Source organism: Bufo gargarizans, chromosome 3 (assembly GCF_014858855.1).
Source record: "Bufo gargarizans isolate SCDJY-AF-19 chromosome 3, ASM1485885v1, whole genome shotgun sequence".
Taxonomy (NCBI): domain Eukaryota; kingdom Metazoa; phylum Chordata; class Amphibia; order Anura; family Bufonidae; genus Bufo; species Bufo gargarizans.
Window position 1 is genome coordinate 33318331 of NC_058082.1, and position 27268 is coordinate 33345598.

Sequence of the window (27268 nt, forward strand, 5' to 3'; positions counted from 1 at the left end):
ATATTATGTCCTCCACAAATGTGCATATAAACCATGTTAAAAGCAATTGTTCATGTAATTTGCCTGGTTACCAGTTGGTGGCAGCAACACACTGGCAGAGACAGTTTAGTGATTTTGAGCTGGAATAGATTATTCCATCTTAGCTCCCCCCCTGTGGAGAGAGTGGGCTGTTCCCACATCCTGCAGCATGGGTGGAGAAGGAAGTTAGAGGGAGTGTAGCCCTCCCCCTGCTAGGTGTAGGGTGTGTGTGAGGAGTTCCCCTGTATGGGTAAGACAGCAAGGGCCTAGTCTCGGCTGAGACTTGGCCATATACCCAGTCTGAGCACCTTCATCTCAGCTGGATGAGAAAAGCTGAAAACTACAGACAACCTCCAGAATTCCAGGAAGAAAGCATTCCCTGAGAATCCATCTGAGAGATAAGTCCAGAGACCTATAAGAAGCCATTCCTCTTCAGCTAGTCTGATCCCACATAGCAGAGGTCACATTTAAAGCAGAAGCACTCATTCCTGCCAATCATTGCCAAAACCTGCTAGGACTAAGAGACCAAAGCTGTATACTGCTTGGATGCAATTATTTTAAGTAAAGCAACGTTTGAACTTCATCTAAAGGTTTGGACATAATTTACTCTGCAAAATTCCTCTATTACTCCTACTATTGCTACACTAAAATGTATTGCAAGTTAGTCAGGAGTCCAGCCATAACTAGGTAGAAAACACCGTGACACAACTACCACAAAATTAAAGAGACATTATAGGCCATTACACCACTCTGGCATTCCTAATCTGGGACGTGCGTTATAACACCTTGGAAGGGCCCCGGGATAGTATCCTGCGCACGCTGCAATTGGCGTCATGAACAAATACAGAATATTATTCCCCGGTACCTGGCCACTGCACATGTAATTAAAGCTACTTTAACACATAGGGGAGCCAAGTGAAAACATTTCAAGAATGATGCTTTGAAACAATTATCTTGAAATGGAAGAGTGGTACAACCCTCGCTCTCGCCCTTAGAGGAGTTCCTGGTAGGGCAAAATGGCACCAACATCATTGTACACAGAAAATTGTTGAGGAAAACCACAGGAAAGAAGAGGATGGGGGATCACATGACCTTGGGCGGGAGGGGGGGCTTTCCCTGATCAGCTCAGTGTGAAAGACAGCCTGATCGGCCAATCAGAGGGCAGGATTCTGGCAGTGGCAGGTCCTTTTGCTCAGAATGAATAAACCGTCATTCTGTGTTCCGCTTGCGATCTGAACACACGTGATTTGGCTGTGTTTGCAAAAATGCTATTTCAGACACAAGCTGGTCATCTAGGTGTGATAGTGACAGTATAGGGAGACTATAGTGATATAATTAAGTGAATTTAGAGTTTTATCAGGGAAAGCGTAGAGAGTGGGGGACTCTGTGTTTTATAATTTCATTCAGCTGCTGGCAAGTTCTGCATTAGAAATCCTGCGACAACCTCATATTTTTTTCCTTTTTTTGTAAAAAACTGAAGTTTCTTCAGTTCATAGGCTTTACACAGTACCAAACTTGTGACTTTATTATTTGATGGCCTCATAATAAAGCATGTGGTAAACAGAAGCCAGCCTACCTGGCAACACAGTGTCACAGTCAACACACTATGACAGTGTGTTGGCATGTAGGCTGGCTGTCGGGGCTATTGCGCAGAGTTGTGTGGATGTGTGTCAAGGGCCGTGTATTGGTGCGGCAGTACACATCCTCTTTCCATGTATGCTGGTTGCTGGTGTCATGCGCGCTGGCTGCGGTCTCCTGCGGCGGTGTGTGAACTGCCTCCTGTGACTGTTGCTCCTGTGTTTTCTGTTTGTCTGCCACTATTCTCCATGTTCAGTTTGCTTGTCTGTCTGTTTCTGCCCTGTCTGTGTCTTATGTTTGCCAGTCAGGCCTAGCCTATTTGGGTTCCTGTTATTCTGTCCGAACACTGTCCTATAACTGTATGTCTGTTTGGGTTCCTGTACTACTAGTCTGCCTGATCCACGTTTTGCTATATGCCTGGACCTCTGGTGCTTTGCACCAGCATTCCTGTTTTCTTGCAGGTCAGTTGCCAAGTGTATTGGGACCATCTCAGGAGGTAGCATAACGGTTACCCCCCTGCAGCAAAGACCATATCCCTGTACAGGGGTAAAGGGTAAAGCCCAGGCGAGCATCAGAATAACGCCCTTAGGGTTTGGCCCAAAGTCAAACCGGTCACTTGGTACAGTGGTTCTACATCTCCCACTGTTCCGTCTGTAACAAGAAGATTAGAAAAGGAAAGACCCAAGCCTCATCATCCAAGAGTCAGAATGTAGGTAGCAGTGTAAACAGCAGTAGCATCAGCAACCATCCGGTCAGTAGTAGGAGTAGGCCACAGTTTTTCCTGCTTCGTAAAGGCACCAAATTAATATTGAAGACAAAGAGGATGAGGTTGTGGACTGGATGGCTGACTACTCATCTCAGTCACAGCATGACGTGGAGGTGACTTCTGAGTCTGAGACCATGCCTTGGAGCCAGAGGTCACATCATTCCTCTTGCTCCTTCTCCTTGCATCCCTAGAAAAGCCTTTCATATGCATCCTCTCTGTCTTCACTGCCCACTGGTAGTAGCATGCTTTCTTTTTTCCTAAGAAGAGGCAACAAAAACTCGCTCGCTATGGAAGATACTCAAGAGAGTTCCTGGTTGATGAGTTGTGTGAGAACAGTCAGTGTTTAGACTTCATGAGGAGGAGGTTCAGGGGGAGGAGGGGGACCCAATGCATAGGTGCCACGGTTGGGGTGGTAGACAGTGGCACTTAGGGCAAATACAGAGCCAGGAATCCGAAGGCCGGCCAAGGAGCCCACCATGACATATTACACTCTAATAAAAGTGGCGGGAAGGGTGAGGACTCTGATGATTATAGTGTGTTAGACAGGACCTGGTAACTGTTCGGGGTGCTGAAGAAGAGGTGACATTAGAGGAGGAGTGTGGTGGCTGCGGTGGCAGCAATAAACAGCAGAGGTAGCGTATGGCCAGAATGACCTAAAAAACTGAGAGGGCCGGATCTGCTTCTATTATGGACAACTCAGGAACTGATGATGCTGATCCTGTGGGTACAGGCTCAAAACTTGCCAATCCTAAGCCAAGCCAGAGTGCACTCCTGTCTTCACAGCCATTAACAACAGCTCCATTAATTACAATGGGGTCCATCTGGTCGTGAAAATGTCTAAAAATAGGATGTCCAATTTTTTGATGGCTGATATTCAATGGTCCTAAAAAAAAATGGCCATGTGAATAGCCCCATAGACTTTAATTGGTTCGGAAAATAGTCATGTGACGGCCATTACAAAAAGGTTATATGGCCATTTTTTATTTGGCCATAACTGCCTATTTCTGAATCAGTACCTTTAGGTATCATCCATGATTTGCCAGATATTACATTATTGTGAAAAGGATTTCTTTTGAAACTATCAAGTTAATCAATTTTTCTAATCATTCCTACTTTCATTTTTGTTTCAGTCCCGGGAGTGACCGGAGTCTTGATGGGGCTCATTTTATTTCTTATGTCCACGGCTTCAACTGCATCAATAAGGTAAATTATCGTTATTTCAGACTTTACATACATACAGTTAACAGGATATTTTTCAATATAGTTTTTACCTCAACTCAAAAGCAAAAAAAATAATAATGTTATGTTTCCAATTAAAGGGGTTGTCCCATGATTAATGTAAGAAATGAAAATCAGACATCATATAGCACATGACAATATATTTCTAATATAAAGCTAGAACCAGCCCTGTACCTCACATGGATCCAGAGATCTCCACATTTATTGCTCCAATTGCTTCGCCACATTTATTTCAAGCTAGCAGCTCAGTGGGGTGTGTCCTTCCTCGGGGGTCTTGTCCTTTCTGCTGCAGCTCTCTCGCTATCACAGCTCAGTGGGCATGTCTTTTATGCTCTAGCTCTCTCCCAGTAACTGTCACAGCTTCTAGCAGTAGATCTCGCTGGTGGCAGTTGAAGGTTGAAACTGAGCATGTGCGACCACCTGGAGCTATGTCTCTGAGGTGGGCAGAATAATAAGAAAAAGGTTAAACAGCAGATGGCGCTATACAGATAAATTTTATTGAATAACTCAGGGGCTATAATTACATGCAATTACAAAAATATCCAGATCTTGGTGCCCTTTTGAAAAATGTATAACATTTTTGGCAGAACAACCCCTTTAGATAAAAGGTAATGTGAAATTCAATCATTTCTACCGCATACTTCACTTAATGGGATATGATGGGTCTCGCCTCATGAAAAAAAATCGGAGTTGTTATATGGTTATAGAGATATATCTAAAAATGACTGGTGACAGTGGATCTGGCAGTGCATGGAGTGTACTATAGTTCTAGAATATATGTGAGTGGAAGTTTGGAGCCTCTGCAAAGCACTCCATACTGAAAATCTGCAGCTATTTTTCAGTGTGTAAATTTAGTCTTAGGCCTCTTGCACGCAACCGTATGTATTTTGCGGTCTGCAAAAAACGGATCCGCAAAAAATACGAATGACATCCGTGGGCATTCTGTATTTTGCAGAACGGAACATCTGGCCCCTGATAGAACAGTCCTATCCTTGTCCGTAATGCGGACAATAATAGGACATGTTCTATTTTTTTGCGGAATGTAAATATGGAAACGGAATGCACGCAGAGTAACTTTTGTTTTTTTGCGGACCCATTGAAGTGAATGGTTCCGCGTACGGTCCGCAAAAAAAACAACTTTGTGTGCGAGAGGCCTTATAGTAATATAATCCCCATATGACTTTTTGCTTCTTCCAAAATATCTAAAAAATATCATTTTCGTTTTTCCTCAGGGCATCAAATTTTGATATCTTCCTACACACTCATAACCTGTTTTTTATATTCTATGTGCTCCTTCTGGTCCATGCTTCGGGGTAAGTGTCAGACCAAAATATTTTTATCATTATAGCAAAGAATATCATTTAAAAAATCACAAAGAAATTCCAATCAAATAGGATAGCTTTGGGGAACAGTCTTAATAATGAATTCTTCTGTCCCTGCCGAGCCCTAAACTGTATCACATCTTCAGCAATGATGTTGTTTCAGGGAACACATTATGCGTTTACGTTACCTAGTTATATACGGTAGGTAAAGGGTATTAAATAGGTATTAAGCTGGCTGACATTAGCGATGTGCTATTGTCAGCTGAACATAACTATATTAGTGACATCTCCCTGTCTGAAGCCATTACTGAGAAAAACAAACTTTTATAATATGCTAATAAGCCTCTAGGAGCGGGGGGGGGGGGGGGGGGCGTTGCACCTGCCCCTAGAGGCTCCGTTTGCCCACCTATTTTCACGCCCTTTTTCTCTTGATTGACAGGGCCAGGGCAGCGCTGCTCTCCTCCCGCTGGCCGTGTCTACTGCGAAAATCCCGCGCCTGCACCATCCTGTTCAGGATTCGGCGCAGGCGCAGTGAGGGAAGGATACTCGGTGGCTGCTGGCTTCCTCACCAACGAATCAAATTAATTTGGCCACCAGATTATAAATATATATTTATATAAAAAACAAGAAAAAATGGCAGCACAGATAATAATGGTAATAAACGGGTGCAACACCCTATGGGAATCAGCAATTACCCACCATATAAAATACCAAGAGAAGGGCAGCACTCCAAAAATACAAAAAATAAAATCTTTTTATTCACCCATGCAGTACAGCAACGTTTCGGCTCAACATTAGAGCCTTTCTCAAGCTTGAGAAAGGCTCTAATGTTGAGCCGAAACGTTGCTGTACCACATGGGTGAATAAAGAGATTTTATTTTTTGTATTTCTGGAGTGCTGCCCTTCTCTTGGTATTTTATATGGTGGGTAATTGCTGGCACCCGTTTATTATCATTATTATCTGTGCTGCCATTTTTTTGTTATATATATATATATAATCTGGTGGCCAAATTAATTTGATTCGTTGGTGATATAGTGTTTATAAATATTCATTATTAGTATTTTTCTAAAATATAGATTATTATTTCCCCCCTTGATCATTGGTGGTATAAGTGGGAATAAAGCGCTGGGCAACAAGGAATACACTTACCACATAGAAGGATCAAGCGACGTCACTCGAATCTCCTCCTTCTTCTCGGCAATGCCGGCTGTCTTCTCTTCCGGGAGTACTCTGACGTAATCAGCGCAGGTGCAGTGAGGAAGCCAGCAGCCGCCGAGTGTCCTTCCCTCACTGCACCTGCGCCGAATACTGAACGGGGTGGTGCAGGCGCGGGATTTTCGCAGTAGGCACGGCCAGCGGGAGGAGAGCGGCGCTGCCCTGGCCCTGTCAATCAAGAGAAGAAGGGCGCGAAAATAGGGGCAAACGGATCCTCTAGGAGCAGGTGCAACGCCCCACCCCCCCTGCTCCTAGAGGCTAATTAGCATATTATAAAAGTTTGTTTTTCTCAGTAATGGCTTCAGGCAGGGAGATGTCACTAATATAGTTATGTTCAGCTGATATTAGCCCATTGCTAATGTCAGCCAGCTTAATACCCATTTTTTCAGGTGACAGAAACCCTTTAATACGGTTGAAAAAAGACATAAGTCCATCAAGTTCAACCAAGGGATAGGTGGGGACGTGAATCCCAGAAGGAATTGAGACTCAATTTCGACACGTTTTCATAAGCATTAATGTCATTTACTTTCAAGAATTCATCTAAACCCTTTTTAAAACTGTCCACTGTTCCTGATGTGACCACGTTTGGAGGAAGTCTATTCCACAGATTCACAATTCTTACAGTAAAGAAGCTTTGACGCTTCTTGAGACTGAACTTTTTCTTCTCTAGTCGGAGGCAGTGCCCCCTTGTCTTTTGAGCGCATTTTACATGGAACAGTTTCTCTCAGTATTTTTTGTATAGCCCATTTATATACTTGTACAGGTTAATCATGTCCCCCCTTAGACTTTTCTTCTCAAGACTAAATAAATGTAATTCTTTTAATCTTTCTTCATAACTAAGACCCTCCATGCCCCTTATCAGTTTAGTCGCTCTCCTCTGTACTTTTTCAAGCTGTAGTGCGTCCTTTCTATGGACTGGTGCCCAGAACTGAACTGCATATTCCAGATGAGGCCGCACCAGCGCTTTGTAAAGTGGTAATATTACATCCCTGTCGCGCGAGTCCATGCCTCGTTTAATGCATGACAATATCCTGGTGGCCTTAGAAGCAGCTGATTGACATTGTGCTGTTATTCAATCTATGATCTACAAGGACACCCAAATCCTTCTCTATAAGTGACTCTCCCAGTGTTACATCACCTAGGACATGTGAAGCACAGAGATTATTACTACCCAGATGCAGAACTTTACATTTATCAACATTGAACCTCATTTGCCAAGTTTATGCCCAATCACTCAGAGTGTTGAAGTCAGCTTATATTTTATGGACATCTTCCATAGACTGCACAGCACTACATAGAGAGGTGTTCAGAGAGGCGAGTCTATTTCAGAGACTCGAAGTTTGCATTATCCAGCAGCTGACATCAACAATGTAATGTGAATACTGATGAAAGCCTGTAGCTTGGGCATGGGGTCAGTGTGGCAAATCCATTACTTCGTAGTAATGTAGTTTGTGGAATGCCCAGTTGACATTGATGGCAAATGGACACATCATTTCCTTTGACGATCTGTTTATCCTTTGTATTTCCCAAAAAACTCTCATAGTTTGACCTTGTGAGCTCTATGTAATTCCAAAAACATTTAGTAACTTTAGTAACTCTTATCAGAGTGGTCTAATTTAAAAATAAGCTAGCAAAAAACATTATTAGACTCTAATATGTCTCTCAAGCAGTGGTTTTGAATCGTGGATGGACCATGACAAAAATTTTCTCCTAATTGGGAAACTCTCTCCCACAACTGCTTATTTGTACTGTAAATGTGAAATGTTACATATTCTAAACAGCTGGCCAGGGGTGCAGTAATAGAAGGTGGAGACTTAGTAGTTGTACCATTGCCCTGGTACCTGGGGTGGCCCAAAAGCCCCTCAGGTACAAGCCAGGTTGGTGGGGAGGGTCTGTTACACATTTTATATTGGGACCCAGGAGATTTAGGTTATGCCTTGGGATGACCCACCTGAGAACATGACGTGAAAACTTTGAGAAGTCACAAAAGAAAATAGTTATTTTTGTTCCACTGACTTTCATGTTCTAATGACGATCAACAAACTATTTTGAAGTACAATAAAGACATAGAGAATAACCCAGAACATCTTACTCAAGCCCTTTATCTCATTTTTAGATTTCAAAATCTCTGATTCAAGTGAAAAGCATAGTGTAGTTCCTGTGCCTGGTTCTGGTGCTGGACTGGAGTTGGACCCCCAGTGATGACCTACTGTCAGGATTGGTCTTCAATAGTTACATTTTGGAGAACCCCCTTTAATATTTCCTTTGGAGATTTAAATCATACTACTATACAAAAGCCAACCACTCACTTCTTCTCTTATTGGTTTCAGCGGTCACATGGTGTAACCATTCCAACCAATCAGCAGCAGGTTGAAGCAGTCAGCTAACTGCTGAGGCATGACTTCTCAGCCTGTCTGTCATCTCCCTGCTTGGAATATTCTAACAAATGCCCTGTCTTTAGTGGAGCAGATTTATCAAAACTGTCTAAAACAGAAAAACATAGGTTTTAGACATGAGTCCGCTACTCAGTGCTTCTCTCCCCCTCTACATTTTCACTACCGGAAGAAATGCATTGAGTAGTGGACTCAGCCAGTGTGGGGGTAGAGCGAGGTACATGGTGCCAGTAGAAGGGTAGTGGATGCTGCCGGCCTGGGTGAAGAATGAGGCATCTATTACTATCTAGAGGGCAGTGTGTGAATGCATTAAAATAGTAATCACTATTATTTTTTCAATAACCTGCTCAAACATATGCATGCTCGGTTTGAACTACTTAAGCATACATGTAGGTCAAATAAGCCACCACCAGGCACCTCCGACATCAGATTATCCCCTGAGAACAAAGGAAATCCAACATATCCGGGTCTTCTTACCTATGACATCTGCTTTTGGTGAAAAGTCGGGACATCACCATACATGAGATGGTTGGCTGGTGCCACCAAAATTGATGGGTTCGGCCAACGTTTGTCTAATGTGTACGGTACCTTTACTGATTATTGAAGATTTGTAAGGCAGCTCTCACCTGCAATGGTAGAATCACCTGAGGTGCACGGATGCCGCTCCTGGATGCAGTAAAATCCAAAATAAGAAAGAGAAAAATCCGGCTCTCTCCAGATGAAGTAAATTAACTTTATTCCAGCGAAGTAAAATCCGTACAGGTGTACATGAAACAATCTACGCGTTTCAGACCTCTGAGAAATATGGGTCCTTCCTCATGTCAAACATCATCATTTACTGATTATTCTCTTGTCCCCCATCTTCCAGTGTCTGTTCCACAGACCAAGTCACGGCTGGTTTTTAGCAATTTGTCTCTGTGGTCATATGCGTTGCTGGCAGTATGGACCACACGTCCACGTGCACTTGGGATGGACACAATGAACAGATGGCAATAGAAGAATCAGTAAGGCAACTATGTTTGGAATTTTTTTTTTTAACACCTTGGGCCTAAAATAAAAATTCTTGAAAAACTCAATAATGACTATTGATTGGAAAATCATTCTTTTGGCCTTAAATACAATTTTTTTTTTGCCTGAAAATAGTAATAATACTAATGTCAAACTAAACAAGCTGGTTGCCTTCACTATGTCAGATGTATGTTCAATAGATGGATTGGATTTCTAGGAGACCAATCATTCATATGAGCTAAAGAAGTAGTTTACAGCACAGGATTAAGGCATCTAATGGAGGTCTTCAGATGGGACATCTGTTTAGCACTCCGGAATGAATTTGCAATCTTGTGTGTGCCATAGCTTTAAGGGATAATCATCAATAACTAATGACTTAAAGATGTACCGAGACACAAAGTCATTTATTATACATGGAGATAAATTAACAAATGGACGTTTCACACTTAATCTTTTAAGTGTTGGAGGTCTAGCCGCTCAACTAAGCTCATTGGATTCGCCATGTACCTATGTAATGAGTAACAGCGGAACAAGATCTATAGTTGTCAAAAAATTGTCAACACAAAGAGCTGGGGGGGGGGGGGTCTTTAGGGAGATGAAGCTTTATTCTACTACATTTATTATACTACAGCTTTTTCATCATCAGGCTTTTCAGTGGCATTTTGCTTGGTTGCATATAACAAGATGGGCAATATTATTTTTATTTTATTTTTGTATTTTGAAGATTTTTTTATTTTATAACTGGAAATGTTCTTACTTTTAAACTTGATTATTTATTGTATTTTATTGTAATGTTACATACTTCCCATATAGGGCCGGGTTCACATCTGTGTTGTCATTTCTGGTTTTCTGTCCCTTCATAAGAGAAGAAAGGTAAAAATAATGGGGAGCCATAGCTGTAACATAACACCTAGACACCCAACATATTCCATTGACTTCTAATATGGTTGTGGTTTCCGTGATTATGACAAGAATAGTGCTGTATGGGCACTATTATTCATGTTAAAGGGGTTTTCTGAGATTGATGACCTATCTTCAGGATAGATAATCAGTATCAGATTGGTGGGAGTCTCAGGACAATGGCTAATCAGTTGTTTGAGGAGGCACTGGAGTGCCACAGCCCTCTCGTATCTTACCAAGCACAGTGCCGTCTATTGGCTAGCAGCAGTGCTTGGTATCTCAGCTCAGCCCCATTTACTTGAATGGGACTGAACTGTGCCTAGGCCACATGACCGATAAATGTGATGTCACTGGCCTAGGAAAAGGCCACAGAGCTCACTGGAGCCCTGCAGCTTCTTCAATCGGTTGATAAGTGAGAGTGCTGGGAATGGGACCCCTGAGGTTCTAATTTAGGTGGCCTATCCTGAGGATAGGTCATGCCATCAATATCAGAGTCTCGGAAAACCCCTTTAACTATGATCAGAGCCTCTGATGGAACTTAACCCAATGTGTTCTCGCCAAGTATCAGGGATTTTTTGCACCATTGTCTTAAGGAGATGATGAAGGCCCTATAATATTTGTAATCTGTTTTTGGTACTAGGTCAGAAGGCAAAGATGTGATCAGTGGTGTAGAAGAGATGACCCCTATATCAAAGATCAGACTGAGACTCTCTTTAAGATAATGGGTTTTCTAGATGGGCCAAATGGTTCTTATCTGCCGACACATTCTATGTTTCTAGGAAGGATCGGTCTGATATCTGTTTCCTCCTCCAAGCCCTTTCAATTATATTTGGTCTAAGTTTTCCACCCTCTAGTAGGCTAATAGTGCCAGTGATTGGCCATAGTTATAATCATGGCAGGCAGGTTGTAAAGGCTCAGTAAGTAAGTTTAGTTGTAGATGGTTTTATGGGATTTTTTGTCAACGGTTGCCTGGGTCTACCGGCAGGGAACCAGAGCATTATTGGTAAGGTAGGTATATTTCATCATTGATTTTTGAATCTTTAAGACTGGTCAGTCCTAGGTCACATATTTTAAAAACAGGATGGAGCTAAACCGCTGTCTATTTCCAAAGACAACCATCAACATTTTGAAAGCTACTTTGTGTGTGAATGGAGACAAAGACAAAAAGTATTTGCAAAGGTGCTTAACTCTTTCTTTTGCAGATTTAGCTGTGAAAGGTTTGTAGGGTGAGGGAGTATAAAGAAAATTATAATGTGATTCCAGGACAATTTTTTTGTTTTTGAAAATGGAAGGTAAACAGCAACTTGCCAGGTACATAGTGAACTTTTATAAGATGTTTAAAATCTCAAAACACTTGTTCTTTAATCACCCAAGTAACCAGCAATTCAAGTCCTCTTGAATTCAAGTTAATTAGCACTTGAGCATACTGATTCCAGCCCTTATCCATCTTTATTTCTCTTCTAGAGGTGTGCTAAAATATCAGACTAATTTAGACGAACATCCTCCTGGCTGCCTCCAGCTAAACAGGACCATGAAGTATTACGCTCCACTTACCGAGCTTAATGGAGAGACGTATTTGCTGAATACAGAAAAGCTGGCCCCGAGCCCCTTTAATATACATGGAGAACTTTTAATTAATGATAGCACACTTAGGATATGCACCAAAGACCCAGCATTCCATTTCCATTTCCCAGAGGTGAGTGTGTTGGTAATATTTAGCTAAAAGCGGTTGTTTTTTAAACTTTTTTTTTTTTTTTACATTTTAAACCCAGCCTGCTGTACTTCTGAAAAAAGAGCATACCTCCTCCCCACCGCGCCATTCTGGCTCCCTTTAACGGTCTTCATGTCCCGGTATGGAAACTTTCGGACAGATGGCGTCATGTGCAGGGTCAGAATGGGAATTTAAAGTTGCCTTAGAAAAAAACAAAAAGTGGCCCTGTTTTGTAGTTGATGGAAGGCAGAGCCAGCAATACCATATTGTGGCACATTATACTACCCCAACACTGGGCATCAGCCCCCTGGGAATTTTCTCTGTAAGTTCTATGGCAAATCCACCCCTGGTCATGTGAGTTGCTGGCCTCAGAGGTAATGTCTTCTCAAGGGGCACATGACCCAGGAGTGATGAGCCACTTAGGAAAATTTCACCACTGAGGCCAGTCATTGGATGTAAAAGCACATTAGACCGGCATCTGTCTGTTTAGTTTATAGACAGGGACCGACTGGAAAACCAGAGAATGGATCTAGGGACTCAGTTCAGATCACTTGGGAGCAGGTGATTATGGATTTTTCCAAAGACATAACAGGCTGGGGTTTAAAGAAAAAAATGAAAAAACAAAGTATAAAAAAAAACCAAAAAAAAAAACCTTATTATTATTACTATTAATTTGAGATTGAGATTGTGAAAATGCTTATTTGAGAACTTCGAGAGTCCTTTACCCCATCTTTGCCATTTGTTGACTTCCAGTTCGGCCTAAGCAACCATATACATTACTTAGACCCAGCTTTTCAAGGATATAGCTGAACATACACATTAATGATCACCTGAAACGGGTCCATATGGGGAGTAGGGCAGAGGAGAGGAGTGGTGGTGGCACTGATTGGTGATAGTTGTTCTCACAATGGCTATGCTCATTCTAGTGCTTCCTGGGCCATGCAGTGATGGCAGGGGTGCACCTTTTTCCCTTGTCGAGCACACCCTGGTATAGGGGCTCCTGCCTGGTGGTGACCTAAGTGTTAGATGGGCAACAGGATTCAAGGTAGGTCATCAGGAGTCTGTAATGGTTACATGGACAAATGACTAGGCCAGCTTGGTTAAAGTAAAATACTGTCTCTTTTATGATGGGTGGTACAGAACAAGTAATGGGCACAGTCCTCAGCTATATCACAAGGTAGGCTTTTCCAAAAGGCTGGTGGTAATTAGGTGGTAATTACTATGATGATCGTCCCTGAGTCTCTTTCTATACATGCAAGTAATCCTCCCAATTTACCAAAAGTAGTGCAATCTTTTTCTCAATATTTCTGCAATGCCCAACTGTGGGATGCAGTCCTTCAACAAATGGCCAATCCGTCTTAGTAGTTAGAAGGGTTCCAGAAGCAATATAACCCAATCTATGTGCAGTAAAGTCTACAGCAATAAACTGCCGCTACCTTTCACTGACTTTCTTGTTCTTGCACTTTCCCTTTTAAATTGTCCTCAACCTTATATACAAGTTAAATGCTTCATTCCCTCAGAGATTGGCTCTTAGTACCATTGTTATTCTGGCAGCTTTCCACTCACAGGGATGGTGTTTCCTTGGATAAGGATTCTATTCCACTATTCTGGTTTACACACCAGCAACTACACATGTCCTATTTCTTGGCTTACTTGTCAGCAGCCCTCTAATTAAGAGGGTGGGACCAGCCCACCGCCCGACCACTGTCTCTAAGGGCTGCCAGTTAACTAGTGCCTTCCCATACATAGCCTTTTGAAATACAAGTGCATAATAAAGCCACATTGACCATGTGTACTACTGAAAGTGCATAATTGGTACACATTAACCTTTATTGTAGTGAACCACATCACAGTATAGCATTAACTTGTCTCACAATAAACATTTTGACAACTTTAGCACTAAATCACCAGGTCACTGCATATGCATGGTCACCCTCCATTATAGCCCATGTGTGTTACAGCAAGGCAAGTTTGGCTATTTCTTTATCTCCCTTATTCCCTAATGGACTGTGTAAATGTCTATGTTGCTACCTCTGCTGCAAACTGTGGTCATGACCACTGAACCACTGAATTGGTAGAAGTCCCAGAAATAAAACTTGGCCCATCCTATTGACATTCCGCAATGTATATAGTGTGGAAATTCAATAGTATTGCTGATGATAACCACACAGACATACACAAAAAACCCCATCACATACTGTACCAAGAAGGAAAAAGAGAGCCACAGGCTGCAGATTGAGGCCATTGGCTGCCTATTCCTGGTATTACAAATAATGTGTCTATTATGATTGTCCAGTAAAGTTCCAAAGATATGGACTCAATGCTGAATAATTCCACACAGTTCTAATAATCAGAATAATTTCTGACTTAGTCTTTCTGAAGTGTTTCAGATTGAACATACGTTACATTCTTGAGGTCAAAACGTTAATTTGGGAGCTGAAGAGACACATATTACAATCAGATAGCTGAAATAAGGTCTTTCAGAAAACTTTCCTAAGTTCTGTTCCATTAATTCTGATGTTGTGTCCTATAACATAGGAGAATAGATTAGTCTAAAGAAGTTTTGGTTACATGAAAGTGGCAAAACTTTTTAATTAAGTAATTAGAAGAAGAGCCCAGAAGGGATGAGTCAGAGCTGGACAAAATGTTAACTTCAGGTTCCAACTTTAAGGGTTTACTCCATTTTATAGGAGAATAATAGCACTCAAGAGTTTGGTTGTTTATATCCTAAGTGATTGAAAATGTTAAGTGTGAACTGAGGTTGACTAAAATTACAGCGCATAGCCTTGACTTCTTCATACCATTGACTTGATTTGCCTGAATATTTTTTAACCAGGACGAAGGGTCGAAGAGGCTTCCAGAAATGTGTTGTGACACTTATTTCAAAATAACCAACACAATAAAACATGTAGAATAGGTCCCGCTCCCTATTGGATCCCTGTTTCCTACAGTCATTGTCTAATGCTCACATACAATAGTTTGTATGTAAATGCCATTAAAATTGTCGGGATCTGTTGAGATTTCTATGACGTGTTCAACTACTGAGGCGACTAGGGAGCTTTCTTCAAGGCAACTAGGGCGAGTCCTCACCTAAGTAATCCCCACCCATCTGATAGCTTTTGATGCTTCAACTGGTTCTTCAAATGACTCTGACATCATTACTTCTTACCTGGGACCTTAAGCAAGACTGTCTTCCCCTGGTGTGACACCAGAGCTGAAGTTCTTAGTTGCAGAATTGCTATTTCCATATAACAGTCCAAGGTCTAAAGAGATGTCAGTATACTTGGTTCCACTTTGTGGAGCTCAGTGTTGTTTTCATTCCTTTTCTCTATCGTCAGAAAAAGTAGACAAGAAGACAGTGACCTTCAATCTCTTCTGTTCCGACTGAAGATGCTTGAAGTCTGTAATTTTCCAAGGAGTGTGATGTTATAGAATTCAAACACTACACCTAAATTGAATACTGTATCTGGAGAAGGACCATTTTCCCCTCACCCATAGCATAAGTTATTTATAATCAGTTTCTTGAGCTGATGTCATTGACAGGGCAGTGACATCACTACTCCTAGTCTGGGGTCTTAAAGGCTATGAACGACTATTACCAAAAATTTGGTGCCATTTGATTTAGTGTTTCAACCATACATGACTCTATGACATGTCTCATTAATTGGGGAAATTTAAGAGATGTCTACAATTAGAGTAAAGAGTGGACTTTACCTCACACCTCTTACTCAAGTTTACAGAAGAGGTTACAGCATGGCACTCACGCTGTGCCATCTCCTTGGCTCTCCACAGAGACACTCTCTCATCTCATCTTTATCTCTCTAGACATGGCTGTGGATTTCAGCACCTTTATGTTTGTACTGCGCTGAACGATTATATCGATACTTACGGAGCACTAAGCCGGTGACCATCACCTGTGTTATACACCATCCATGCAACGTCATTGAAATCCGAATGATAAAAGATCATTTTAAAGCAAGACCTGGTCAGGTGAGTAAGACAAAAACCTTTCTTCCATATATCTCAAACAACTCCAAAAAACAGATCTGATGCTCTCTTTTAAGGTCCAATCTTCTATTACTTGGAGGGCAATATTATTATACAGTATCTCCTCCTATGGATGTATAACAACAACCTTATGGACATAGGGTTGCCATTTACCTGGCATTGAACCAGCTTAGCTGGTAATGAATACCAGTAGGCAAATGCAGTTACTGCATTCTTACCAGCATTTTCAGTGCCTTGAAAAAGTATTCACATCCCTTGAACTTTTTCACATTTTTCTCACGTTACAGCCACAAACCTAAATGTATTGTATACATGTATAAGTGTAAAACAGGGTTAGGTTATAATAAAATATTCCAAACTCTGAACATCTCAAAGAGTACTGATCAATCCATCATCCGAAAATGGAAGGAGTGTGGCACATCTGCAAACCTACCAAGACATAGTTGAACTTTTTGGCCTAAATGAAAAACGCTATGTGTGGCGGAAAACTAACACTGTACATCGCTTTGAACATACTATCCCCACCATGAAACATGGTGGTGGCAGCATCATGCTGTGGGGATGCTTTTCTTCAGCAGGGACAGGGAAGCTGGTCAGAGTTGATGGAAAGATGGATGGAACTAAATACAGGGCAATCCTGGAGGAAAACTTGTTAGTGGCAGCAAAAGAGACTGCAGAGACTGGGGCGGAGGTTCACCTTCCAGCAGGAGAATGACCCTAAACATCCAGCCAGAGCTACAATGGAATGGTTTAGATCAAAGCATATTCATGTGTTAAATAAGAAGTAAAAAGATAAGCAGGCACACTCGTATATGGGTAAAATCTGATCTAGTTTATTTATAGAAATAATATATAGATAATAGGATATAGATAAAAAATGCTGGTTAAGATTTAGTTGTAAAATATGAAATGAATTTGATTAATAGTCCAAAATGAGAGTCAATAAAAATGTTCCTTGGAGTAAAAATAAAAATAAAGAATAAAAAAATATATAATAAAATAAAATTGCCACTTATAGTGAAAATGGTGCGCCTTTTTGTGAATGATGCGCCTTTTTGTGGGATAATCCTTCACAAGACAAGGGAAGATATGCGGTGATTATCACTGATCATGTATTAAACCAGGAACGGTCTTCCTTGATCTGGGGCTTCAGGATGTATGTATAGAAACAAAATATATTACCGTAAGTCAAATAGCTGTAATGCTGCACGGTGCTGTGGAAAGAAAAGGTGCTCTGTGCTTCCAGCGCTGTCTCCGGCTACAGAGATCACTTACCCACCAACCGGCGCTGCTGGGACGGATCCTCCAATGACGATCAGCTGTTCGTGGAAGAATTCGCGAAGTCCAACGCGATCTGGTGGTGACGTCTTCGGCATTTCTCGTGGCGCCCAGGGCTTGGTTTGCGCGTCTGTAGTATGACGCGGGTGGTCACGTGATCGCGATCTTTGCAATATTTTTCGGAGCGCTCCTTATGGTGTAGTTGAGATGATACACCGTATTTAGTGTTTGACAATCCTCTATAGGCTTTTGCTTAGACGTGTTTCAGGAGACTCTCCCTTCATCAGTAAGTAGAGGATTGTGATGACCCATGTATTATTTATAGGGTGATAATCATTATCTCATTTGTGAATCCATTAGCATTTTCAATTAGGTTAATTATTCAAATGAGGTAGGACACAATGATCTACTTATTGAAACCATATGTGGCATGAAAAAATAAAAAATAGTGCCAATTATTAAATCCATATATGGCATAAAAAGGAACATTTTTATTGACTCTCATTTTGGACTATTGATCAAATTCATCTCATATTTTACAACTATATCTTAACCAGCATTTTTTATCTATATCCTATTATCTATATATTATTGGAAATACAACAACTAGATTTTACCCATATACGAGTGTGCCTGCTTATCTCTTTACTTTTATTTTCCACTTTCCTGACTGGGTCAGTCAGATTTAGCAGTTCTTGCACCTCTATCATTTGCTTGAACAGTAGAGCCGTCTATCCCATTCACCTTTCATATTCATGGGTTAGAATGGCCCAGTGAAAGTCCAGACCTAAATCTCATTGAGAATTTGTGACAAGACTTGAAAATTGCTCCAATCTAACTGAGCTTGAGCTATTTTGCAAGGATGAATGGGCAAAAATGTCAGCCTTTAGATGTGCAAAGCTGGTAGAAACTTCCCTTAAAAAGACTTGCAGCTTTAATTTCAGCGAAAGGTGGTCCTGCAAAGAATTGACTCAGGGGGGTGGAATATAAATGCATGCCTCACTTTCTAGATTTTTATTTATTAAACCATGTATCATTTTCGCTTCACACACACTTCTTACATTGTAATGGTCTATCACATAAAATTCCAATAAAACACAATTAAGTTTGTGGGTGTAACATTAAAAAGTGTAGAAAAGTCACTTTAGCTCCCTCTAGTGGTGGCTGCAGGGAGCCAGGATTTTATCAGGGACTTTATGGCTCTGTTAAGGAAAATAAGATTAGCAACTCTGTATCCTGAAAGCTGAACTTGAATCCCAGTAAAATATAAATGAGATTATCCTAGGTGGACAAAACGTATGAAAATAATCAGTTACTCAATGTATCTACTGCCCTGAAGGTCAGCACTTGTGGGCTAAATGTTGAGACATTCTGTATTAGGTCCTTACTGCAGTAGATAGCCTTAGGCACAGGACCACTTTACCCATCTGTCTGAGCAACGTTCCTGTAGTTGCATGTTTATTATCCTGTAATCGTGTATACTTTCTGTCTTATTATCCTGTCATTTTGTATACTTTCTGTCTAGTACATCATTCTACAGTGTCCGAGAGTGTCTGCACTGGAAAACCACCCGTTTACATTGACTATGGTAAGTACTTGTTCATTATTTGTAGAGATTGATTGATTGATTGGATGCTTTTGCGCCCTATATTGCCATTCAAATTCCCAAAAAACTTTCATAAAATTCCTAAATCACATTTCCTTACACTGTTCACATTATGCTACATATACTGTCAATCTAATGCAGCAATATACAGTACAGACCGAAAGTTTGGACACACCTTCTCATTCAAAGAGTTTTCTTTATTTTCATGACTATGAAAATTGTAGATTTACACTGAAGGCATCAAAACTATGAATTAACACATGTGGAATTATATACATAACAAAAAAGTGTGAAACAACTGAAAATATGTCATATTCTAGGTTCTTCAAAGTAGCCACCTTTTGCTTTGATTACTGCTTTGCACACTCTTGGTATTCTCTTGTTGAGCTTCAAGAGGTAGTCACCTGAAATGGTTTTCACTTCACAGGTGTGCCCTGTCAGGTTTAATAAGTGGGATTTCTTGCCTTATAAATGGGGTTGCGACCATCAGTTGCGTTGTGGAGAAGTCAGGTGGATACACAGCTGATAGTCCTACTGAATAGACTGTTAGAATTTGTATTATGGCAAGAAAAAAGCAGCTAAGTAAAGAAAAACGAGTAGCCATCATTACTTTAAGAAATGAAGGTCAGTCAGTCAGAAAAATTGGGAAAACTTTGAAAGTGTCCCCAAATTCAGTCACAAAAACCATCAAGCGCTACAAAGAAACTGGCTCACATGCGGACCGCCCCAGGAAAGAAAGACCAAGAGTCACCTCTGCTGCGGAGGATACGTTCATCCGAGTCACCAGCCTCAGAAATCGCAGGTTAACAGCAGCTCAGATTAGAGACCAGGTCAATGCCACACAGAGTTCTAGCAGCAGACACATCTGTAGAACAACTGTTAAGAGGAGACTGTGTGAATTAGGCCTTCATGGTAGAATATCTGCTAGGAAACCACTGCTAAGGACAGGCAACAAGCAGAAGAGACTTGTTTGGGCTAAAGAACACAAGGAATGGACATTAGACCAGTGGAAATCTGTGCTTTGGTCTGATGAGTCCAAATTTGAGATCTTTGGTTCCAACCACCGTGTCTTTGTGCGACGCAGAAAAGGTGAACGGATGGACTCTACATGCCTGGTTCCCACCGTAAAGCATGGAGGAGGAGGTGTGATGGTGTAGGGGTGCTTTGCTGGTGATACTGTTGGGGATTTATTTAAAATTGAAGGCATACTGAACCAGCAAGGCTACCACAGCAACTAGCAGCGGCATGCTATTCCATCCGGTTTGCGTTTAGTTGGACCATCATTTATTTTTTAACAGGACAATGACCCCAAACACACCTCCAGGCTGTGTGAGGGCTATTTGACCATGAAGGAGAGTGATGGGGTGCTGCGCCAGATGACCTGGCCTCCACAGTCACCGGACCTGAACCCAATCGAGATGGTTTGGGGTGAGCTGGACCGCAGAGTGAAGGCAAAAGGGCCAACAAGTGCTAAGCATCTCTGGGAACTCCTTCAAGACTGTTGGAAGACCATTTCAGGTAACTACCTCTTGAAGCTCATCAAGAGAATGCCAAGAGTGTGCAAAGCAGTAATCAAAGCAAAAGGTGGCTACTTTGAAGAACCTAGAATATGACATATTTTCAGTTGTTTCACACTTTTTTGTTATGTATATAATTCCACATGTGTTAATTCATAGTTTTGATGCCTTCAGTGTGAATCTACAATTTTCATAGTCATGAAAATAAAGAAAACTCTTTGAATGAGAAGGTGTGTCCAAACTTTTGGTCTGTACTGTAGATCAGTATGAAGGAGGAGACAGAGAACACTGTGCGGCTGTGATTTAAAGGGCAATTCCCATCTTGTGATGTGAGGATTGCTAGGATATATCATTTTATTATAAGTGAAGGTCTAACCCCTGGGACCCTTAAGATCCTGAAAATGAAGGGTTTAGAGAAGATCCTATTTCACAGTTTTTCCTTGCATGGCTATGCCCCAGACACCCGCTGTGCATTGAACCGAAGCCTATATGGACCTCCATAGAGTCAAAATTTATGTTTTGGCCATAAGTTCCAGCCAGAAGAGGTAAAGATGGCAAAAACTTGGCAGGAACAGGGCTAACCACCCTGTTCCTCCCCTCTTGGTAAGGGTAGGCTGGTCCTGATTTCTGCTAGGAGAAGGAGTTGAATAGTAGCTACAGTGAAGAGAGGAAGCACACTGCAGAGCTCCTGCTCCTGGAAACGATATTTAATTCTCCAGAGAGACCAACACCTTTGAGTTCCAGAACGCATCTGAGAGATCAGACAGCAGAGTGATCCACAAAATCCTGGATTACAGAGGGACTACAGCTTAGACACCCATCACTCAAAACATCACTAGGCCAGATAAAGTTCAAATCGGAATCTTACAGTGGACACCTATACTCACAGGTGCCCATATACAGTCATCCAACCTGCCACCATACCTCCTTAACTGGTTCCAGAAACTGCACTTTGAATTTCCTGCTACTGGATGTACAGCGAGTTGTATTTTGTGCTAACTAAAATGAGACTGTTATACATTCATTTCTGGCCAGACTCCTCAAACTACATCTCCACTGCCCCGATCCCTAGGGAGCAATGGCCTGAGGAGTACACCATGACACAACACTTCATCAGAACCATTACCACTCCCATTCTCTGCAACGGCTCCTTGGGGGCTTGCTGCAATAGCATATCCTAGCAAGGATTCTGGGCTATCAAATGGAAAAGTCTATACAAGCATATGAACCCTACTTGTAAGGATTGTAAATGACCGCATACTGACAGATGCAGATCCCACTTTAAAACAACAGGGGTCTACTGACATGCAAGAGTAAATATATGGAGTTTGCTCACGTGCTGAGCTCACTTCATACATGGCGGGTGCCAGTTGTCTAATAGAGAAGACTCCCACTGGCAGTGAACAGGATTGGCAATGACGCCGATCTTGGTCATTTAACCCTGTAGATGCCACTATCAGTAGCAACTGTAGCTTCTGTGGGGTTAGAGAGAGGGAGGGGGGCTCTCTCTGTCCTCTGATTGGCAAATCGCAGGGCTCCATTGATTGACAACCCGGGGCTCCCAGTCCTGTCACAGCAAACTGCCTGAAAAGCCGGGCCTGAGGAGTGGCTTCACAGGCAGCCTCTCAGAATTCCATAGACTGCAAAAGTATATAAAGTTATGGGTGTCAGAAAATGCCGACACAAGGAACATTTCTATTTTTTTTAAAGGTTTTTATTTTTTGAAAGAATTAAAACACAATAAAGCTGTACAAATTTGGTATTGCCCAAATTGTACTGAAAAGCAGAATAAGAACATTGTGTCCATTTTAGCAGACAGAGAATATCTTAATGTCAAAACCCCAAAAACTTTGGTGCCATTTTTTCTCCAATTTCACCCCATAAAAATTTTGCCCGTTTTCCAATAAAAGTTATAGTAAATTAAATGTCATTAAAAATACATCTTTGTCCCACAAATATAAGCTGTGTGAGCACAAAATTAAATGGAATGGCTGTTGAATGGAATAAAGCGAAAACACAAAAACAAAAATCGGCCTGATCCTTAAGGGGTTAGGGAAATTTGAGTCCAAAATGATAACGTGGCAAATGCACAAAATGAATGTCCCCTGTTACATACAGAACACTGATCATTTGCGATTCTTAGTCATTCGGGCCAATATTATTGCAGGGTGCAGAAAACCATTGCCTAATTGATAATGAATAGTGAGTGTTTTAAAATGTAATTATTGTTATTTCTGAATCCGATTTAGAATCTTAGGAGTCCTCCGTCCAGATGTTGTTTATAGGTCATTGTTCACCCGTAGGCTGCTCTAGGTAACCGTTTTGACAGTCCATTCTTTATGGCATTACTCATTAGGCAGCAACCTGCTGCAATAACACGTACTCAACAGCAGACATCCAGCAGTGTCAAATACACAAATGTACTTGACCAGCAATATTTATTGACACTAATGGATCTAATAATCTAGTTTTATTACATTATATTTAGGTTTGGGGAGTAAAGTTATTTTATATCAGGCACATATATAACATGGTCACCCATTGCGTTAAGTGAGAGTCATGTAATGCCACATGTGTCCAGCAGTGGCCACTGTAGGCAAAACGTGTGGTTTCTCACAGTTTTTCTGCTGGACTTGCAGTGATCTGCTGATCACCAGCCGGTACGCATAATGAGAAGGAGTTTTGCTCATGGGACGACAATCCATTTAATGTTTATCCATGAAAGCAGCAAATACAGTGCGTACAGTAAACCATAGCAACACTTGAAGATATGTAAGCCTATCATACTGTTCAAGAGAAACCATGACCATCGTGAAATGGCTCATGGAAATTTATTAAGTTGAGGTTGCCCTAGGTTAGCAGGCTGTAGACTGCCATTTTCCAGCAAGAATAATATGGTAAAGAAACAATGACCAACCTTCTACCTAAACTATACATCCCCATGTGGGTCATGGTTTCCTTAGTGACTTGACTCCAATCTTTAGTTTAACTTCTTCTCAAATTTAAGGGGTTTAGTTTAAATTCTTCTCAACGTTAAAGGGGTTTTCCAATATTTTAATACTGATCACCTATCCTATCACCAGTATCTGACCAGGTTCAACACCTGGGACCCCAAGCGATCAGCTTTTCCTAGGCCAGTCATTCTTGCAGCTTTTCCTAGGCCAGTGACGACACGTTCATTGGTCAAATGGCCTAGGCACAGCTCATGCATTATGCAAGTAAATGGGGCTGAGCGCGATGCCAAGCACAGCCACTATACAAAGTACGGTGCTGTGCTTGGTAAGCTGTGGGAAGGCCACATCGCTCACAGGAGATCCAGTGCTTTCTCAAACAACTGGTCAGTGGGGGTCCTGGGTGCCAGACCCCCATGAATCAGATACTGATGACCTATACTGAGATTAGGTCAAAGGCAATGTAAGAAGGTACAAGGAATCATCGTAGATCATAGGCATGTGTCACCGAGGTTCCTGGCCTCGGTGGAGTAAAGGTCTATTCACACGTCCATGGTGTATTGCGGATCTGCAAATTGCGGATCCGCAATACACCCGGCCGTCACCCCCCATAGAACTGCCTATTTTTGTCTGCAATTGCGGACAAGAATAGGACATGTTCTATTTTTTGCAGAGCCGCGAATGGGTCCGCACCCGTTCCCGATATTGCGTAACGGATGCGGACCAATTTGCAGACGTGTGAATGGACCCTAAGAGCCAGTTTTCTGTGTCAGTTGCAGTTGCTGTTTGACACCTTGCTATCTAGTATGGCTGTAAATAGCTGATCTGGGACAGCTCTTACTGGGAGTAGTCAAGGTGCTGGGTGGGTGACTACTCCCCACTAGTGATGAGCGGCAGGGGTCATATTCAAATTTGTGATATTTTGCGAATATTTTGTAGTATATTCGTCGAATATTCGCAAAATTGAATATTCGTTATATTCTATGATGTTTTTACTCGAAAAATCGGCAAGGTATTGATTGTATAATATGCGAATTTTCGGAATGCAGATTTTCCTAATTCAAATTTTTTATTGAGAATTTTTCAACTTACAAACTCAGTTTTTTCGAATATTGGTAATATTCTAAAACAAGAATATATAGCAATATAGCGAATATTCAAAAAACTAATATAGAGCAATTTTGCTAATATAGTGTTATAATCTTCTTTGTCTAATAGTTCTCTACATTAGTTATTTTTTTCGAATATTCGCTATATTCTATAACTTCGTTTTTTCGAATATTCGTAATATTCTAAAACAAGAATATATAGCAATAGTTGTAATTTTTATAGTTGTAATTTTTTTCCAATCTGAACTTCAGATGAGAAAAAAATTACAACTATTAGACAAAGAAGATTATAGCACTATATTAGCTAAATTGCTCTATATTCGTTTTTTTCTCATATTTGCTATATTGCTATATATTCTTGTTTTAGAATATTACGAATATTCAAAAAAGCAAAGTTATAGCAATATAGCGAATATTCGGAAAAAATCGAATATAGAGCAATTTAGCTAATATAGTGCTATAATCTTCTTTGTCTAATAGTTGTAAGTTGAAAAATTAGCAATAAAAAAATTCTAATTACGAAAATTCGCAAACAACACTACTCCTAAAGTCAAATATACTGCAGCCTTCTCATTGGCCCACAAGCTAGAAGCATCATGTCTACTGATTAAAAAAAAATAGAATATTCAAAATTGCAAATATATATCACTATATTCGAAATATTCACAAATTTTCGAAGTACCTATATTTGCGATAAAAATTTGAAATTCAAATATTCGTGATCAACACTACTCCCCACGGTCCAGGCCAGGTTTTGACAGGCCTATAAAAAACAGCCAGCAGTGTCAGGTGGGTGGATTACTCCTCTCTGACACTGGAGCTGTGTAAAACTCTGCTGAAAGCTGAAGACAGCGTGTCGGGCTAGCAGGTGGACTTTCTGAGGCTGAGCATTCAGACAGGTGTGGATTAAACACCCAGGATCAAAGGTGAATGTTTTTTCTGTATGAACTGCTTTGGGAGTGAACTAACACTAATACTGAAAATAGACCGTCATACTGTGAACCTGCAACTAGTGTGAATAAACACTGCAGTTTTTGAGTTACAAACGTGTCTTTGCCTCTATACTGCACCCGCTTGTCCTATCTACCAGAGTGAATCCCCACACTATTACAACCTTTTAAGGCCTCTTTCACACGGGCGTCTTATTTTTGGCCCGGATAAGAGACGGGTGCGTTGCGGGAAAATGTGCGATTTTTCCACGCAAGTGCAAAACATTGTAATGCGTTTTGCACTCGCGTGAGAAAAATCGCGCATGTTTGGTACCCAAACCCGAACTTCTTCACAGAAGTTCGGGCTTGGGATTGATGTTCTGAAGATTGTATTATTTTCCCTTATAACATGGTTATAAGGGAAAACAATAGCATTCTGAATACAGAATGCATAGTAAAACAGCGCTGGAGGGGTTAAAAAAATAATAATAATAATTTACTCATCTTAGTCTACTTGATGGCGAAGCCCGGCATCTCCTTGTGTCTCCTTTGTTGAATAGGACCTGTGGTGAGCATAAAATACAGGTAAAGGACCTTTGATGACTTCACTCCGGTCATCACATGGTCTTTTACCATGGTGAATCACCATGGTAAAAGATCATGTGACGTACCATGTGATTACCGGAGTGACGTCATCAAAGGTCCTTTACCTGAATTTAATGCTCACCACAGGTCCTATTCAACAAAGGAGACACAAGGAGATGCCGGGCTTCGCGATCAAGTGGACTAAGGTGAGTTAAATTATTATAATTTTTTTTAACCCCTCCAGCGCTGTTTTACTATGCATTCTGTATTCAGAATGCTATTATTTTCCCTTATAACCATGTTATAAGGGAAAATAATAATGATCGGGTCTCCATCCCGATCGTCTCCTAGCAACCGTGCGTGAAAATGGCACCGCATCCGCACTTACTTGCGGATGCTATGCGATTTTCACGCTTCCCATTCACTTCTATGGGGCCTGCATCGCGTGAAAATCGGACAATATAGAGCATGCTGAGATTTTCACTCAACGCACAAGTGATGCGTGAAAATCACCGCTCATGTGCACAGCCCCATAGAAATGAATGGGTCAGGATTCAGTGCGGGTGCAATGCGTTCACCGCACGCATCGCACCCGCACGGAAAACTCGCCCGTGTGAAAGGGGCCTAAGGGGTTTAGAGGCATTAGTAGCACTTGGGTCATTGTGCCCAAGGGGATCCACGCTTTGTATCCTGGCCTAGGGACTACAAGTTACATTACATCTCTTCCCAACACATCCCAATCGTTCCTACAATTCCTACTCACAGCATCTATTATTATTACAGAGCAGTTTGACAAGGTCATTTCCCTAGGTAATCGCCTCAGTTATTCTTTTGCCTGTTGGTGATCAGCCAGTGATCATCTGATTGCCATAGGCAGGCTGCTGAAACCCCCCAGTGATTACACATTTTTTTTTACTACAGTGGCCACTAGAGGAGATATGCTGTACTACATGGTGTGCATTGAAATAGATGTGCAGCAATGCTATACAGACTCCTCCAGAGCAGAAGGCACTCTTTAAAGTGAATAATAAATTGCCTTTCTTGCTAATAGGAGGTGTTCTCAAGCAATAGACCCGTTCTGAGAAGGTGCTGATATGGCATCTGAACAGATTGCCCTTATAGGACATTCCCATT

General features: G+C 41.3%; 1 protein-coding gene across 1 annotated transcript in view; it reads left to right on the top strand.

Moving 5' to 3' along the window:
* The window catches only part of NOX4 (NADPH oxidase 4), a 267595-nt gene that overhangs the window by 79461 nt on the left and 160866 nt on the right, over positions 1 to 27268 (top strand). The window contains exons 7-11 of the mRNA XM_044286900.1: positions 3493 to 3565; positions 4834 to 4914; positions 11905 to 12136; positions 15977 to 16141; positions 18963 to 19025. Coding sequence (XP_044142835.1) covers positions 3493 to 3565; positions 4834 to 4914; positions 11905 to 12136; positions 15977 to 16141; positions 18963 to 19025 — 614 coding nt within the window. The remainder of the gene's footprint in view (positions 1 to 3492; positions 3566 to 4833; positions 4915 to 11904; positions 12137 to 15976; positions 16142 to 18962; positions 19026 to 27268) is intronic.